General features: G+C 40.4%; 1 protein-coding gene across 2 annotated transcripts in view; it reads right to left on the reverse strand.

Moving 5' to 3' along the window:
* The window catches only part of LOC138049358 (uncharacterized), a 30,299-nt gene extending 13,593 nt beyond the window's left edge, over positions 1 to 16,706 (reverse strand). Inside the window, exons 1-10 of one of the 2 annotated variants that reach the window (XM_068895604.1) lie at positions 15,525 to 16,706; positions 11,432 to 11,783; positions 10,983 to 11,079; positions 9,658 to 10,154; positions 6,997 to 7,200; positions 5,779 to 5,847; positions 5,038 to 5,110; positions 3,034 to 3,179; positions 2,558 to 2,681; positions 907 to 1,063 (exon numbers count right to left, since the gene is read on the reverse strand). In XM_068895604.1, coding sequence (XP_068751705.1) covers positions 907 to 1,063; positions 2,558 to 2,681; positions 3,034 to 3,179; positions 5,038 to 5,110; positions 5,779 to 5,847; positions 6,997 to 7,200; positions 9,658 to 10,154; positions 10,983 to 11,079; positions 11,432 to 11,783; positions 15,525 to 16,618 — 2,813 coding nt within the window. In that variant the 5' untranslated portion in view covers positions 16,619 to 16,706. The remainder of the gene's footprint in view (positions 1 to 906; positions 1,064 to 2,557; positions 2,682 to 3,033; positions 3,180 to 5,037; positions 5,111 to 5,778; positions 5,848 to 6,996; positions 7,201 to 9,657; positions 10,155 to 10,982; positions 11,080 to 11,431; positions 11,784 to 15,524) is intronic. The other variant, XM_068895605.1, reaches the window with a different exon arrangement.
* Between the last annotated feature and the right edge of the window lie 266 nt (positions 16,707 to 16,972).

A 16,972-nucleotide genomic window follows, 5' to 3' on the forward strand; every position in this document is an offset into this window, starting at 1 on the left:
ATTTATAATAAATAGAAAACGCTAATGTGAAAAATAGTAACAACGGAATGAAGTATAGCGTGAAAATGTGGGAATCAAAATGATAGTTTAAGACTGACATGGTGTAATTGTTGATTCAAATGGGGTTGTTCTCTCTGAATATGAATAGCCTCTTCTATCCTAAGTTGAAAACTGGTGGAGGCATGAACTAAAACACGAAAACAATCTGCTGAACACAAGGGGTGACACTACTATTAAGACCAACCATTAATAATTATTAAAAATAAAAATAAAAATAAAAAATAAAAATATTATTAAAATGATATTTAATTAACTAATTATTATTACTTTTATTAATAATTTTATTTTATTGATTATAATTGATATTTTTATCTGTTTAATTTTTAATTATCATCAAGAGTGAATTAGATAAGAATGTTGTTATGGCATGGGTGGACTCCCGAGCTCACAGTCACAAATGAGTCTATTTTTAGAATACCCGTTCCCGCGAAAATCAGTTGTCATGTCCCTGAAAAAACATGGCAGAAGCAGTCACGCGTGGCATGGCTTCTTCTGATTGGTTAAAATTGGCGGCCCTTTGTTTGCTTCGCGCGCAAAGTGTATCTGAAAATAAATCAATTTGTGACTGTTCTGGGGCAAGGCAAAACTTGTTGCGATCGCCGATTGTTCGACAGGATTATTAGTTGGTCATAGGTGTACAAGAATTCATAATAACATCAATAATTTAATTAGCTTACGTACAAAATTGTTCAAAATACTGGAACCTCGTGCCCTTGAGCCCACTGCGCATGCACAAGAAAATGTGTCACAGGGAAACCACTAAATTTATTCGCAACACCGATTGCATGAGACCATATGAATACCAAACTTTATTCTACAGCTTCTTGTCAATCAAAGCAAGCTTACGTGCTCTTCGTCATAGTATCCACGGCACACGTCTTTCTAGCGTTTTCTTGTGACGTCACAATGGCTTCCTGGACGGCCTGTGGTTCGCCACTTCCTTGGTAATAATCCAGTATTGCATGTCTCGCTTCGGGGCAGTTCAACAAATCCATGATGGTATCTGGGGGAAAGGCGAGAAAAAAATATAACAAATTGACTCTCTCAGAATCGATTGAACATTCTTGAACCTAATTCTAAAGAGTATCAAGTATTTATGAGTCAATGAGTCAATGAGTCAATCACTGAAACGAGGACTTAGGCTTCATCAATAAATTATTGCTATATTGACTGTGAGTCTCATTGACTCATGACTCATGACTCATTGACTCATAAATCATGGGACCTCAATTCTAAATAGGGAAACATGGCCTTCACTACAGAGATCAGTCTTCTGGAACAAACTCGCTTTCAAGACAAGAACACAAGAAAACTTAACTCCGTTCACATCATACTGCTTACGCAAAGAAATTCCCAGAAGCGTTTTATAATTGTACTTTGTATTCTTGGGAATCTTCATAAATTAAACACTTGTATATATTGTCAGAAGCCAATGACTAGGAGCGTCAAACTTCATTGAATTTTGTAGAACGGCGTTTCTACAGTCCGAGTTATTATTAGTCTGATTTTCCCGCGAAACCAGACCCTTCCAGCCAATCACAAGTCTTGCATGAGAAACTGAACACATGGAATTGAAAATGGTCACTCGTGCAAGCCAAATCAAATAAAATAACTCGTCTAAAGGTGCAGTAGAGTTACACTGTGAAATGTTTCGTGCAACTTGTCTCGCGATGTTTTGGCGCCATTGTGGCGGGACAAGTTGCACGAAACATTTCGCAGTGTAACATACCCTGCAACGGCCAAAATCGTTGCAAGAGAAGTTGCAAGAGCCGTTGCCGAAAGTAGAATTAAGGTCTACTTTTCGTGCAACTTGTCTCGCAACGATTTTGGCCGTCGTCCCGCCACAATAGGGAGCTTACGAAACGACGCCGCCGACGGCAACGACGACGCTACAAAACAATAGGTTTAGTGAGCAAAAACAATGGCTCTGCACGCTCTGCACGTGCGTTTTACATTTGTGTACATTTCTTTGCCGTCATCTCCTAAATGACGACGTGAAATGACCAAATTCAAGGTTCTGTGGAGGACGTTAGCACATGACGATGAATTTTCAGTTTTCTCTCTACGCTTCCAACTCACTCATACCAGTTTTAATTCCTCGACAGTTACTACACATTTTTAACGCGAAACTACATGAAATAGTTTCTTAGTGATATGAATAACGCGAACTTGTATTTTTAAATAAAGTCCTCGTAGCCGTCGTCGTCCTCGTTTCGTAAGCTCCCTAATGTCGCAAGAACATTGCGAGACAAGTTGCACGAAACATTTCACAGTGTAACAGCGCCTTAAATATAACTTGATCAGTGAAAGCACCGTTTCATAGACTAAGGATTGCATTTGTAGGCCCCGGTTATAGGCTCCTCATATTGAATGTAATTCTTTTGTTTGCCTAATCTTCGCAAATATTTGTAATTTCACTTAATGAATTAAAAGAAATCTGTGGAAAATGGCTGTAACGAGTGGAAAATGGCTGTAACGAAGCAAACAAAGCTCTTACCTGCAGGATTTTTTGCGTCGATTTTTGGAGCTTCCTCGCTCAGCCGGTATTCTTTGGTGGTTGCGCGCGCATAGGCTTTGATGAATATCTCGGGTGCCATAGAAGGCTCGCCATAATACGCGACCTAAAAGTAAATTTTGAAAACTGTAACAAGCGTGGAAACATAAGTTATGAATAAGGAAAGGTTACGTTTATAACGAATGAATAAGTCTTTTTAATGAATAAGTCTTTTTAATGAATAAGTCTTACATGGCAACATTGTAACCTTGGCGACACACACAGAACCAAACCAATTAACAAAGACATCACTTTGGCCAATCAGAAAAAGTAGACTGTCAAATGAACCAATCATAATGCAAAGAAAATGTACGTAGCCGGCACTGTTCCCGGGAAAACTTGTGCATGCCACCAAGTCACGGGGGGCTTTGAATCTATTTCGACATTCAACTGAAAATTGATTTAACTGTTAACCTTACCTGACCATCACACAGGAAGAGGATTTTGTGAAAAAGATGGAAGATTTCCAGTCTTGGTTGATGAATAGTAAGAATGACAAGTCTGCCGGACTCCGCAACAAGATTCAAATGGTTTAACAGCTCGAGAGAAGATGAAGCGTCCAAACCTGAAAGCACAGTGATACCTTGAGGATAGATCCCACTTGTGAGATTAGCGAAAGAAAATACAGTACTAGTAAAGGCTTACTGTTGTTATGACTAGGTATTTGATGTATTTAGGCCTGGGTAAACGGCCTTAACATTTGCTTCAACATCTGCTCCATTTGTTGAAGGATGTTGACTATTGTAACTATGGATACGAACATATATACGTCATTGAGAGACAAAGCTTCACACGAGGGCTAGTATTCAGTCCCAGTCTGCAGCCCCTATTGTAACTATGGATACGAACATGGATACGTCATTGAGAGACCGATTAGTGCGCACGCGCATATCCAACAACGTTGAAATAGTGGGGCAAACAGCTTCAAAATCAACCAACATTCGCGAAAACAAAAGCAATGTTGAATGGTTGTTGAGGCAAAGGTTAAACGCGTTTAAACTTCAACTTCGGTTCAACCTGTTTCAACACGGTTGAAAGTGAGGGGGTGGGGGTGGGGAGGCTTGTGGAACGGTTTGGAACGGTTTCTACAACGCAGTTCAACAAAATCGAACTTTGGAGCCATTTGCTGGAACGGTTTCTACATCTCTGTTCAACAAAATCGAACGGATGTAGATATAAATATGGAAGCCATTTGACCTTAAGAGCTACGTAATTTTAATGTTAAGTGTCTTTAGATACATTTCGTAGCGGTTTCAAACCTCTTGTTGTTAGTGACGTTAGTGGATCGATATGGGACACAGCTTTATCATGTTAACGGCTAGAGCGACACTTCCTGACATATTACAAATGCCCGTTTTAGTGCCTGTACTAGTAATCACCACGAGTAAGTGGAATGTTGCCGAGAGGTCTGGAAATGTAACACATGATGCTTTTGTTAGTTATATGTGTTTTTTGAAATAAGACAACCTTCTAAGAGATCATTACACGGTCGACGCGAAAAATGGTTAGAAAGCTTCGGTTTACAACATGACCTGTAGATCGCAACGACAGGGTATACGTCGCCCGCATTTTCCGCACAACGTATGACGGTCGGTTTTTAAACTTTCTCTAAGTTCCCCCAATCTAAAAATTTATTCCGAAAAGATCAAAGTTTAAAGCACCATAAAACATGTATTTTACGTCACCTGGTTGGAATTTCGCTTTTGAAAGACCGCATAACTTGTACAAAGTTGACAAAATTGGTCTCACGGTTAAGCTGGAGTGAGGCATGGGTCTATCCTCAAGGGAGGAAGAGAGAGGACCCTGAGAACGAGGTTGAGGTCTATCCCTGATATGACGTCACAAATTGTTTCACATTCCAGTTTTACGCAATATAACTAACTGAGAATTGAAGGCTAAGAATCTTGTGGAAACATAATTGATCGGTAAATGAACTGAAAGAAGAGTTTCCACTTATCCAGGATTAGCTATAGCTTTGAACAACTGGGTCCCGCCGGGTTATCGTCAAATTTTACGATCGACGTTTCGGCGTCACTCATTATCAAGAGTGAATTAATCAAGCTAGGACTGAATAAAGAAAATACACTGATAAAATAATTGGTGGCCAAAACATCTTAGGCATGAAATTCAAAGATATTTTATCCACACAATGTCTTAGCTATCTATACAAATTTAGTCACAGCTTTACTTGTTTGGATTAAGGCGACACCAAAACGTGAAGCATTGCATACACACACAACACCCGAGAACCTTGAAGGTGCGACGGGCAACAAAGACCAATGGAAAAATGTTTGTTAAGGATATCGGCTTCGGCAGCCGTTACATTTCATTGCATTGCACGTCTTTCCGTTGGAAAAACTCAGTCGATCTTTTTAATCAAATGTTTAAGATAAGGAACACCTACTAAGATCGTGAATACGTACCCGAAGTTGGTTCGTCAAGAAAAAGCACTGAAGGCATATTAATCAGTTGAAGAGCGACACACAGGCGACGTTTCTGCAACATAAAAGACAGCAAATGTTCTAGAGAACTTTCCCATTGTGCCGAAACGAGTCTCGCGATTTTGCAACGCTACGCATGGTGATATGCTAAATTAGTATATACTAAAACAGTGGATAGCCTCGAAGGCGCGCTCTCATTGGCTGCTCAAACTCAGAATGTCCTTTGCTATTTTCCTCCGCGCGAGAAACTTGCGTGGGATTTGCGCCCAAGTTATTGTAATCTTTGCAGGAATAAATGAGTTAAACTCATCTTTTTGTGCTATATTATCTCATTGTTTTAGTATATACTAAAACAAGTATTCACCTCGTTGTCGGTGGCTAGTGGTGGATATTTACCTCGCCACTTCATGGCTGGGTAAATATCCACCACCAGCCGGCTACCACTACTTCGGTGAATAGTTGTTAAAAATCCTTTGCGCTATCCGGCGTCTCAGCCGAACTGAGATAGAAGCTGAAGCAAACAAAATAACTCAATTCTTATTTGACGAAAACAGAACGTTTTCTGAAAATCGTCTAAATTTTTAAGTTAACCACGAGGCGGATAAATGGAAAAATAAAATAATTTGCAAGGAAACGTTGTTGCCATTAACACATCCTCTATTACAAATGCAAACAATTTAAATGAAAGTAATATTCTTTTAAATATTACACTATTTGACTTACTTGCCCTCCACTCAGGCCCGGGCCTACTGACCCACCTATGACCGTGTCGGCCATTTGCGTCAGGCCAGTCTGGTACCGAGAGAAACAATAAATCAGGTTAAAGCTTTTAATGATAACAATCACGCTATTTAATTACATAATCGTGTCTTTAGTATTATGTTCAATTGCGCTTAACAGCATTGTCTGAGGGAAGTTGTCTAACTCGTCTGTGACACAAATTGCGGTTCGTGAATTTTACCTTTAAACAACCATGAGGAAAATTCACTGGTCTCTCCCCGATAACCTACGAGATATGAGCCCTGGCAGGGCTTTAGAACGACAACGTTACTTAACAATTATTCCATGAGCGCGCGTTGGATATGAGATGGTAAATAGCCAAGGAGGCGCGTAGCGCCGAGTTGGTTATAACCAGTCTCATATCCAACAAGCGCGAATGGAATAACTGTTTTATTAAATTCCTACCAAATCGGGTTACCAGTCGTGACTGGACCTTTAAACTCTGAGATTTATGAGCTTGCCACGTGATTTTTGTGGCCTAATGGGCCATTTGGCTCATAAGCAGACTTCACCGTGGCGACAGGCGAAAGGATTCCAAGGTAGGATTCGAACCAATGACCTCGGTTACACTGGTCGGATGCTAATACACCCATTGTACGACCCAGTGAGCGTCTGAACATTTCTAGTTTTTAGTTATTATCTTTCCGATTTTATATATATTCATAACGATTGTAGTCGTTTACAAAAATATAAATTCATTGTAGTTCTTATTACTGCTATTATCCTCCAGGGCCCGGTTGTTCGAAAGCCGATTAACTTAATCCAGGATTAGGGTAAACTTTTGTTTCATGTTTTTAACTTTTTGCTGAAAGTTTCTTTCGTTTACTTTTGTTTTTCAAGATTGACTTCTTCTAATGTAAAGTTTTGCCAAGTATCAGCGTTTAACAGCATTTAGGAGAAGAGAAATAAACTCCTTGGTTAATTTTTAATCTGGGATTAGCGTTAATCGGCTTTTGAACAACCGGGCCCAGTAACATTTGGTAAGATTTTACACATGTATGGTTTTATTGTGTTTATATTTTTTTGATATTGTCTTGATCACTGAAGAGCCCCTCAGACAGTTCCATGTTCTATGTTCTACGACCTAGAGGGTTTGAAACAAGCTGTTCGCTAATAGTTAACAGATCCAGTCCTCAGTTTAAAATAAAATAACATGCTTACCTCAGCTATTATTTGTTCAACTCGCTCGTATTTCTCTGATGTGCTGGTTTTCTTGGGAAGGCGCATATGCGCGGCGAAAAAGAGATTCTGGCGAACAGTGAGTTCTTCATAGTAGGGTACGGCGAGCTGTAACACATAGCCGATCTTTCGAGCGTACCAGTCTTGTACTTGACCAAGACCTACCCCGTTGACGTAAACTTGACCCTGAAATCACATCATATCATATCTTTATTTCCCCTCGGATTTTAGAGTAGCTTGATGTAGCTAATATCTCCGCTCATTTACCCTCCCAACCATGATACACCACAGAAGACCGACCACAACACCGGGAACTACATGCCCTACTCTATGCGAATAGTCTGTGGGTTCTTTTACATCACACAGGGTTATGAACATTGAAGAGTTGTGGACAGGGCCTACGGTTTATCGTCCTTACCCGAGAAGACATTTGCAGATGTCATTACAGAATGGAGTCTGCTTGGTTGAAAAATCACTCACTCATGAAAGGAATATTACAAGTAAGCTAAGTTGGTACAGCAGTGCAGCACAATCGGCGCAAGGTCATGCGCAGTTCGAATCTCGTTCAAGCCGGGATTTTTCCAGATTTGCTTGGAACTGCTTTCCTTAATATCCAACTGCGATGATCTGTCTAACTTTCATTTCATTACAATGTCTAAGTCGATGTGGCTCTTCGCATTAATGGTGTGCACTAGAAAGAGCGCAATCACTCTGTCGCATTTTCGGAAAATTTAAGGTAGCTCTGAATCAGCTCCCATGAATTTTTTCAAACTTTGCCGATACTTCTAGGTCAGATTGCTGATTGCTATTCAACAACAAAAAAATGGGAGCCACCGACTTCATTTTTGAGATATAAGAAAGTAAAGACGAAATATAAGGTGTTTTTGGCGAGCTTTCATGTTGCCTTAGTAACCTAATACGTCACAATAGTAGGTGCATTTTGGTAAACAATAATAGACCCTTATCACTGAATGTTCAAACAAAAGATTTGCATATCTAACCTCTCATTCAGTGTGAGGATAGACGTGCAAGGACAATGCAAAGACAAAGCCTTTATTCCCTACGGAATCCAAAATGGCCGCCGATTGATAAAGGTGAATTGTTGTTTCATATGGTACCATTGACCGAATGCAAAAATGGCCGCCAACACATTATTCTTTTGTCTTTGTGTTAATTAGCCTAACTAGCCTCGGTCACACGCGTAAAATTGAAAGAATTTGGGCTGTAAAACGAGGCTAGTTAGGCTAATTAACACAAAGACAAAAGAATAATTTGTCGGCGGCCATTTTTGCATTGGCTCAATAACGTTGCTGTTACGCGATACAGTGTTGTAGTGACGAAAGTGTCTTGGGAAAGGTTGTGAATGAGCTGATATTAGGGAGTTTAAGAAAGGCCAACGGCGCGCAACGTCAACGAAAACGTGACTGCAAAATATAACTTAGCGCCATCGCAAGTATTTCGCGATTATCCCGTCTTGTTCGCATTGTACAATACGCGCGAACTATCCTGTAACTGGATGGGTGTAAACTGTTTTGAAGCAAAAGTAGAAAATGAATGGGTCATTGGTAAGGTTCGTTTAAACGGTTTTAACATTTGACCAACATTCGTTCATCAAAAGTTGAACGGATGTTGGGCAAATGTTGGACGCAAAAACAAAGTTGTGCGGAGGCCGTTCAAACATTGCGCCAACATTGCGCCAACATTGCGCCAACAAAAGAACCAACACTTTTGCGAAATTTGATTTCGAGGAACTACTTTCATGTCCCAGGAGAAATTGCAACAATGATTACGCAAAAGTTTTGGGGGGTAATAGAGGTGTGTTATGGGATTGCGCAAGTAGTGAATATTGTCTTTTGCGGTCTGAGGTGAGCATGCGCGTGTTCTACAATTGTTGAACAGTGTTCAAACAGCTTCAACACCATTCAACGTTTTCGAGAACAAAGGAAAAGTTGAATCGATGTTGAATGAAAGTTTACACCGATTTAAACTTGATTCAACACGCTTTCAACAACCTTTCAACATTTTTTACCCTTTCAACAATATTGGACCACCTGTTCAAACGCACCAAACATTTATTCAACAAAGTGTTGAATGCATGTTGAGGCAAATCTTGAAACCGTTTAAAAGGGCCTTTATATGCTCACGTGTGGACTATGACAAAGAAATGCACGGAAATTCGTGCTGCACGTGAGTATTTTTCCTTTTTTAACCAATCATATTCCTGCTTTTTGACGTTGTCGTTGCCACAGCCATCGCGTTTGCTTAAACCCCTATTAGACGTCGACGAAAACGCTATACAAAAAAAACCAGAATAAATATTGGTTAAAAGTGAAAAATAATCGCGGTGCACGTGCAGCACGCATTTGGGCTCATATTCTGGCGGTGCTCTGCAAACAACGACGTGAAATCCCCAAATTTGAGGTTTTAAGGACAACAACAGCATAAAAATACGAATCTTTTACTCTCTATTTTTACTCTGAAACGGCTCGAACCAATTTGTTTGTAGGATACTACGTCGGCATTGTTCGACGTGAACAAGATGGAATGATTGCGAATTTGCAAAGCTATGTTTGAGGTGACGTTTTCGTCGATTTCGCTGCCGTAGATCTTTAAAGCCCCCATTGGCTTCTATGCAATGCTAACCTCGATATGTCCATGTCGACGTCTTCCAGTCAACAAATCAAGAAGGGTCGTTTTTCCACACCCCGATGGCCCCATGATCGCTACCAGCTCTCCAGTGTTGAAATACGCCGACACACTTTTGAGAATCTTCTTTGTTGATGTCGCATCCTTCCTCTCGGGAAAATCAGTGGCATCCTTGGAGACTGGGGAAGAGGGACTTAACGGTGCGTATCCTCCGTTGCCATGGTAATCTGGTAACAGCTCTGCATCACTGCCAGCACGTGATCCTCGAGTCGAGTTTTTGTCCGAACTTGAAAATGAACCTTGTTTTCGTTCTTGGGATGAAAATACAAAATCTACATCGTCGGTGCTGCCATTCGTGAGTTTACGCGGAAGAGTCCAGGCTGGAGTTTCTTCGCTTTCGTCCTCTCCTTCACTGCTTCCAGAATCACTATGGAGTGATATTTCGCTTGTGGCTTCTTCTTTCGCGAAATCAGTTGTTGACTCAGGTCCGGACTCTGGTAAAAGAAGAGTAAGTTAAAAATCTTTTGACTCCGACGAGTGATCAGCATGTAAATTCTCCTAACAATTTCAATGAAATGTCAGTCAGACGCGCACGCCCAATTCTGATCTCCAACATGAAGTGTCCTTTAAGTCTAGGCATTAGCAATAAGGTAACAGTGAAGGTTAGCTACCGCAGTTTGCAAAATTAGATCTCAGTCTGTAGTCAGCGTAAGTGTCAATCAATTTTCCGTTGCAGTCTAGCAACCTTTGGTCGCTCATATTTCATTCTTGCTTGGTGCGTTGCTATTATCGTTCATGTTGTTGTCTGTGATGATTTATCATATTCCTGGCGGAGATTTGTCCCTAGTGAGAATAGGCAATCGTTAAAGTTTATACTGATTATGTGTAGCGTGACGTGAGTTTCTAAAAACCGTATTTTACACTGACCGAATCAACAATGGTACTGTCAAAAAGAAACCCTTTTGATATAACTACCCCCAAAGATTATCGAGTATATAAGATTCAAATTTTCACAGATAGCTGATGATGCAACGAACTATCTAGAGGAGAAAGTGCAGCCCAGTGGTTAGGGCGCTTGCCTTGAGATCCGGAGATCCCGGGTTCAAGACACGTCCTGATCAGTAGTTAATTTGTTCCCGGTAGTCCCTGGTTCAACTTCTCAGCTGTACTTTTAAAATAGCCAACTGCTTTGCCTCCGGCCAGTTGGGATACTTAAAGTTGTTGTTCTGTTCAATGCTCGGAGGTATCAGCTACTAGCTACTCTAAAAATCCGAGGGTAAATAACGATACATACTTTACCTCATGCGAGCTGGCTAACTTACCATTCTTTACTGTCTTTTTTTTCTTTTTTACATCCACCGCATAAGACAAGAACAGGCAAGCGAGACTGACAGCATCATCGGCTTTGCACAGTGGCAGCTGAAGAAGAAACCAGCAAAATCAACAAGCTGTCAGGCTTTGATTAGTTCAAATGACGCAACGTTGCAGTGTTGACTGGAGAGGAGTGTTGGCGCAATGGTGAGAGCATTCGCCTCCAACCAATGTGGCCCGGGTTCGACACCCAGACTCGGCACCATATCTGGGGTGAGTTTGTTGGTTCTCTACTCTACACCGAGAGATTTTTCTCCGCGGTTTTCCCCTCTCCTCAAAAACCAACATTTCATTTTATTTGCGTTTATCTGAGTTGATTTAAAAACTGCTTTGCTTTTCAAAAATCCTTTCAAAGCAAAACTTTGTACGTAACACGATGCTGAATCTCTTTTCAATATACCTCTTTCCTCGCTTGAGACGTTTCACTGTCGTCTAAATATCTTTTCTGTCGCTTTGTCAAGTAGAAGTAGTAAAATACGAAGGCTCCCTTTAAACCACTGCAAAAAATTGTAATCACCAAAGACAGACAAATTATTACTGCTTTCACGATCTCGTTCCAAGTATCTGCGACGTCCAGGAAGACTATTTCATCCGGACACGTGGGGTTACAATGAGCACCAATACAGCTGTCAATAACTTTACGTGTCCTGTTTCTTGACTTGCTCCATTCAGTCACAAAATCTTGAATGCTGATCGTCTCATGTCCCTTTGTGATTTTTGTTGAGGACCAAGTTCCACTCTTAACTTTGTGACTAAACGAGAAAGGGGAATAAACGCATTAAATGTTTGTTTACAATCGATCAAGATACGAATGGGTGGAAACCTGAATGAACTTTGGAGCACACGAGCTACAATTGTAGGATTTGAAGACGGAGCGCTGGAATGCAGTCCATGAGCCATATCCACAACACTACATGCACTCCAATCAAATTGATTGTCAGTAAAACGCGTTTCACCGTAACGGCAACGTGTTTTATTCCACGATACACAGTATCAAAAATTATTTACTCTTCTTTGTCAAAACCTTTTATAATCTTCCCACTTATTCCGTTCGCTGTCCTCTCCGCTTGCTCGATGGAATCAAGCGATGTATTTATTTTCTCGTTTACAGGGTGAGTGCACTTTTCGCACCATTACGAAAATCTAACTTTTCTCAGGGTTCTACAAAGTTGTGTGCCCGTGCCTGGGTGATCCTTGATCATAAGAATTTGAAGTGAAGGGTAAAAAAAAACTTTTAAAATTGTCATAATATTTAGCACTGATGATTTCCCAGAGAACCACCTTTCTATCATAGACACCTCTCTGTGATATAGTTCTAAAAAAGACACCTCAAATAAGGTCCAGTGAGGCACTTATGTCCAGACATGCCCCTAATTAGATACATGCCCAATTTTGACATCCAACACGAAGTGTCTGTTTAAGTCTAACATGGGCGGATCCAGGATTTTTCTTAGTGGTGGGTGCACCACTGAGGAATGAAGTGGGTGACGCGACGCCTATTGAGATCTGCGTACATCTAATTATGGGCATTTTTGGACATATCTGCTGACAGGGACACCCATTTCAATGTACAGAGTCTGGGGCTCATCAAGGAAAGCCTCTATCTCCACTAATTCCTTGAGTCAACCCTTTCAAGATTAAATTCATTTTTAGCAACAGGTTTTTTCCCACAAAAAGTATCATATTTCCCTTGACGCTGAGATAGCTCTGTTTTGATTGGCTTTTACAACAGTGGGCGTACTGAATCTCTCAAGGGAGATTGGCTTTTACAACAGTGGGCGTACTGAAGCTCTCAAGGGAGATTGGCTTTTACAACAGTGGGCGGGCTTAATCTCGCAAGGGAGTTTGGCTTTTACAACAGTGGGCATACTGAATCTCACGAGAGAAGCCTTCTCTAAATAAATCTTCTCTGGAAAGGGTTGAATCCTACTAGGACAAGTTCCCCAAAATGGACAGCTTTCTTGGAGGCTAGTTCTTCAGGGGTTGGATGCCTCTATCTATAGGATAAGATGACAAGATGAATGGATACTTTCAATAAAAGAAACCTCTCTGAGGTAACCCACTTTCTTTGTTAGGGTACACCTACTGGTATCTCTTAAATAGACATTTCTCTTGAGCTGATGGCTATATCAAATGGACATCTACCTAAGATGGGCACCTGCCTTAAAAGGCACCTATTTAAAATGGACACCTTCCTTTAAAGTACTTCAAAATATTAAATGGCCCTCATATCCACAGATCTCTATATGTCAAACATCTATTACATGACTGCCTCTTTAAATGGACCACCTCATTTTAAGAAGGAGACACCTATGCAAGATAGACACCTTTCCAAGGGTGGGCATCTTCATTAGACTTACAACACTCTAAGGAGAACCCTGTGAGCTGGACACCAGTTTAGAAATGGACACCTGTTTTTAAAGATAGACACCTCGCCCAATAGATCACTGCTTAAAGAACACATCTCTGAAAGTTGGGAATCTTTCTTTACTGGATGCCTTTCAAAAGGTGCACGCTTATAAGATGTGATGACTGTACTACTTTTGTAATGGACACATCTTCAACAAAGACTTATCTTTAAAAGATGGGGTATCTTTCTTCAAAAGGCACCTTCCTAAAGGTGGCACCTCCCTAAGATAGAAACTCACTCAGCTGGAGAGACACCTTCTTAAGATTGGCACCTCTCTTAGATGGTAACCACTCCAAAAATGGTCATAATTGTCTAAGATGAGGGCACATCACTGACACCTTAGCCCGTGCATAGATTCACGCATGGTGTTAACCCATTGACTCCTGGGAGGGAGACTTAACAGATTTTACTCTGTCTAACGCCAGACAAAATAAAGATTTTACTCATCAAATGGGGCCATCAGGGCTTGAAATTAATAAAAAAATCCAGTCGCAGTTTTGCGACAAGATACGAAGATTTAGTCACAATTTCGCAGAATTTAGTTGCAAAATCATAGCACTACATTGTGTTGTTAGCGGTGTAGCAAAACAAAATATGAGCCCACAATACTTGTGTTGAAAGAAACCGCTGAAAATGGCTAATGATACCAAAGGAATAGAGTTGTGCACATAACATCGCAGCAAAATTACGCTATCTTCAGATTGAAAGAAAACTCAAGGTGAGAAACAAATAATTTTGTCATTTCTTCATTTATTTTAGTAAAAAGAGCAACAAAGTGGCAACTGCTAACCCTTTTGTTTCGAAAGAGCGAAGATGAAAACAAGTCGCAAATTTGCGGCTTCTCCAGATATTTTAGTCGCAAAGGGAAAGAATTCAGTCGCAAAATGCGACAGTATTGGTCGCAATTTCAAGCCCTGGCCATGCTGTGGCGCCTGAGGGGGCAATGGGTTAAAATAGACCTATCTTAGAGTTGGACACACTTTTGCCACCTTTGCCGACACAGGGAAGAAACAGCATTTGTCCAGCCAGTATTTTTCAATAAACTGCCTCCACGATGATTAACAATTCAACTTATAATATTGACATTTAACTCATTTAGCCTTCACAATTCAACTTATTCAAATGAAGGCACATGCAGCTAAAATGAGTTTGTTTATTAATTACAGGTTGGTTGTTCATGGGTGCAGTTGCCATGGTAAAGTTTTCATTTGCGAAAAAAAAAAAAAGAACAATTTGGATGAATATGTTCAAGTTCTTGATAATTTAACATATATTTGAATAAATTAATGTGGTTATTTTAAAAAATGCAACATCATCACAATAGCCCATTTCCGAGTTGCTGCATGCCTCAGTTTCAAAGCGAGTTCTGGTGCACAACCATTCAAATGGAAATGAGTGGCGTATTCTTAAGCAAATCAAACTCATTTCCCTTACAATAGTTGAGCACCAAGACTCACTTCGAAACTGAGACAAACAGCAACTCCGAAATGTCCATTTACATAAATTTAATACACTTCACCGGTTCATTCAGATGCCATACACCTTCAGTTGCAAGCTTAATATGTCTGACCTTTGCCTCTTGTGCTGTCTTTATAAGACACCTTCCGGATGTCTACGTTGCATAAGACGTCCGTAAGCTGAGAGCTCAAACGTGAGATTGATAGGACATTTCACGCAGTATTACATGACGTACTTGCGTGACATCCCGATTGAAATTTGCATTTGATGTGATCGTATAAAAACAATCCATAAATTGTTGGCAGAGATAATTTGAATTCCTGAGATCACTTAGTATTTGATGCGAAAGATTCATTTTCAGTGCCCAATTTGAATTTCCTATCGATTTCCATTTGTTGCGGACGCTTGTTTTTACATTCAACCATTTTTGTGATGTGAATTGTGAGTATCGATGAGTAATTCGTAATGGAGGTCACCGCTCATTGACTTGTTTATTTCCTTCTTTTTCTTCCCCAGGGCATACAATTTTATGCGTTCCTGAAATCCAAAAGCTCCAGTGCTTTCATCTGTCTTCAAATTGCTCAAAATTGATGTAGAAACAATTACGTAATTTAAAATTATATACCTGAATATTCCTGTGCCTCGGGTAACTTCTATCAAATGATTTAAAACGCCATCTTCGTCCCAAAGACTCGACGTGCTGAGATAAGTGTGTTGAAAACACGCTGGTATAAAAAAGCTGGCATTATCAGCTGCATTCTTGGGAAGTTCGAATGATTCGTTCATTGCTCCACCGTACATGCTGACAAGGGATATGAAATCTGCTACGTTGTCTTCCACGGTTTTACCCTCATTTTCTAGTCTTTTGAGTTCTTCTGCGAACATGTAAATATCGTACAGGCTAGATATAAACGCCACGGGTATGTCGGAGGGAAAATATCCTCGAGACAAAAGACAACTAGCAGAGAGACAGCACGAAAAACCGTAGGTCAGGTCCAAGCAAGATGAGGCAGATATGTTTGCTAAATTAATGAATTCTGGTTTGACTCTGGAGCTAAAGCCATCTTGAAAGTTTATAAACCATGCTGAGTCGATGATAAACGATAACTTGGCGCTGGATGTAGCGAGGAAGGAACTTGAGAGCCATTTGGCGTGGTTTAAGACTCCAATTCCCCCAGCACTACTTCCGCAAACCACGATATGTTCAGCAGAACTTAGATGAGACATCAAATCTGAGAAAACCGATCGAAATATCGTTTTTCCTCGAAAAATAAAGTTATTTACTGAAGAATTATCCATAAAAACGAAGGGATCGTTGTGCGCTGTTGATGCCCCGAGCCAAAGGTCACTACTACAATAAGGAACAAGAATGTGTCCATAATCGTAGAATGCAGGATTTTCGTTTTCCGAAGTAGACAACAGATCTCTTCCAGTAATTATTTCAGGGAGCTTGTTCGATGTCATTAAAACGGTGGAATTCTTGTTTTTATATCTCCTGTTGCAATCCGCTTTGGAAGCACAAAGTCCACCACTTTCAAAGAAAATAAGCCATCCCTTAGATGAGCGCTTTCCATCGTCGACGTAATACACTGCACGTGAATTGTCATTGCACAAGGCCTCTGGATTCGTTATTTCAGTTTTTCGTAACTCTCCTGTTGCCCTTACCGTACACGCAAATTTAAAACAAAGAATAGTTAGAAACAAACATTTCATGGACATTTCTGATGGATACCCACTACGCCTATTGCGTGGAAGAGATAACACTCGTATTTACGCGGGTGTCGCGACACTGGAATCTAATCAAGTCTCGTTTTGAGGTGTCACTGTAAAATCTGGATTGGACAGTACCCTGCAGTAAATTGAGGATTTTACAACGTACAGGCAAGTTTTTCGTAACGGAAGTATTCAATTGGTTAAAGTTACCGTGGTCAGTTGCACAGGAAACTCCCAGTAACTAAGACATCCGTAATCGGAAGTTCCAGCGAGCTGTAAGTGGTTCGTTTGTCACGTCGAGTAACTTGATTGTATAATTGTGCGATTTATCTGCTTTAAAATCGCTCTTAAGAGGTATAT

The sequence above is a fragment of the Montipora capricornis genome, chromosome 5, assembly GCF_036669925.1.
Source record: "Montipora capricornis isolate CH-2021 chromosome 5, ASM3666992v2, whole genome shotgun sequence".
NCBI classification, from domain to species: domain Eukaryota; kingdom Metazoa; phylum Cnidaria; class Anthozoa; order Scleractinia; family Acroporidae; genus Montipora; species Montipora capricornis.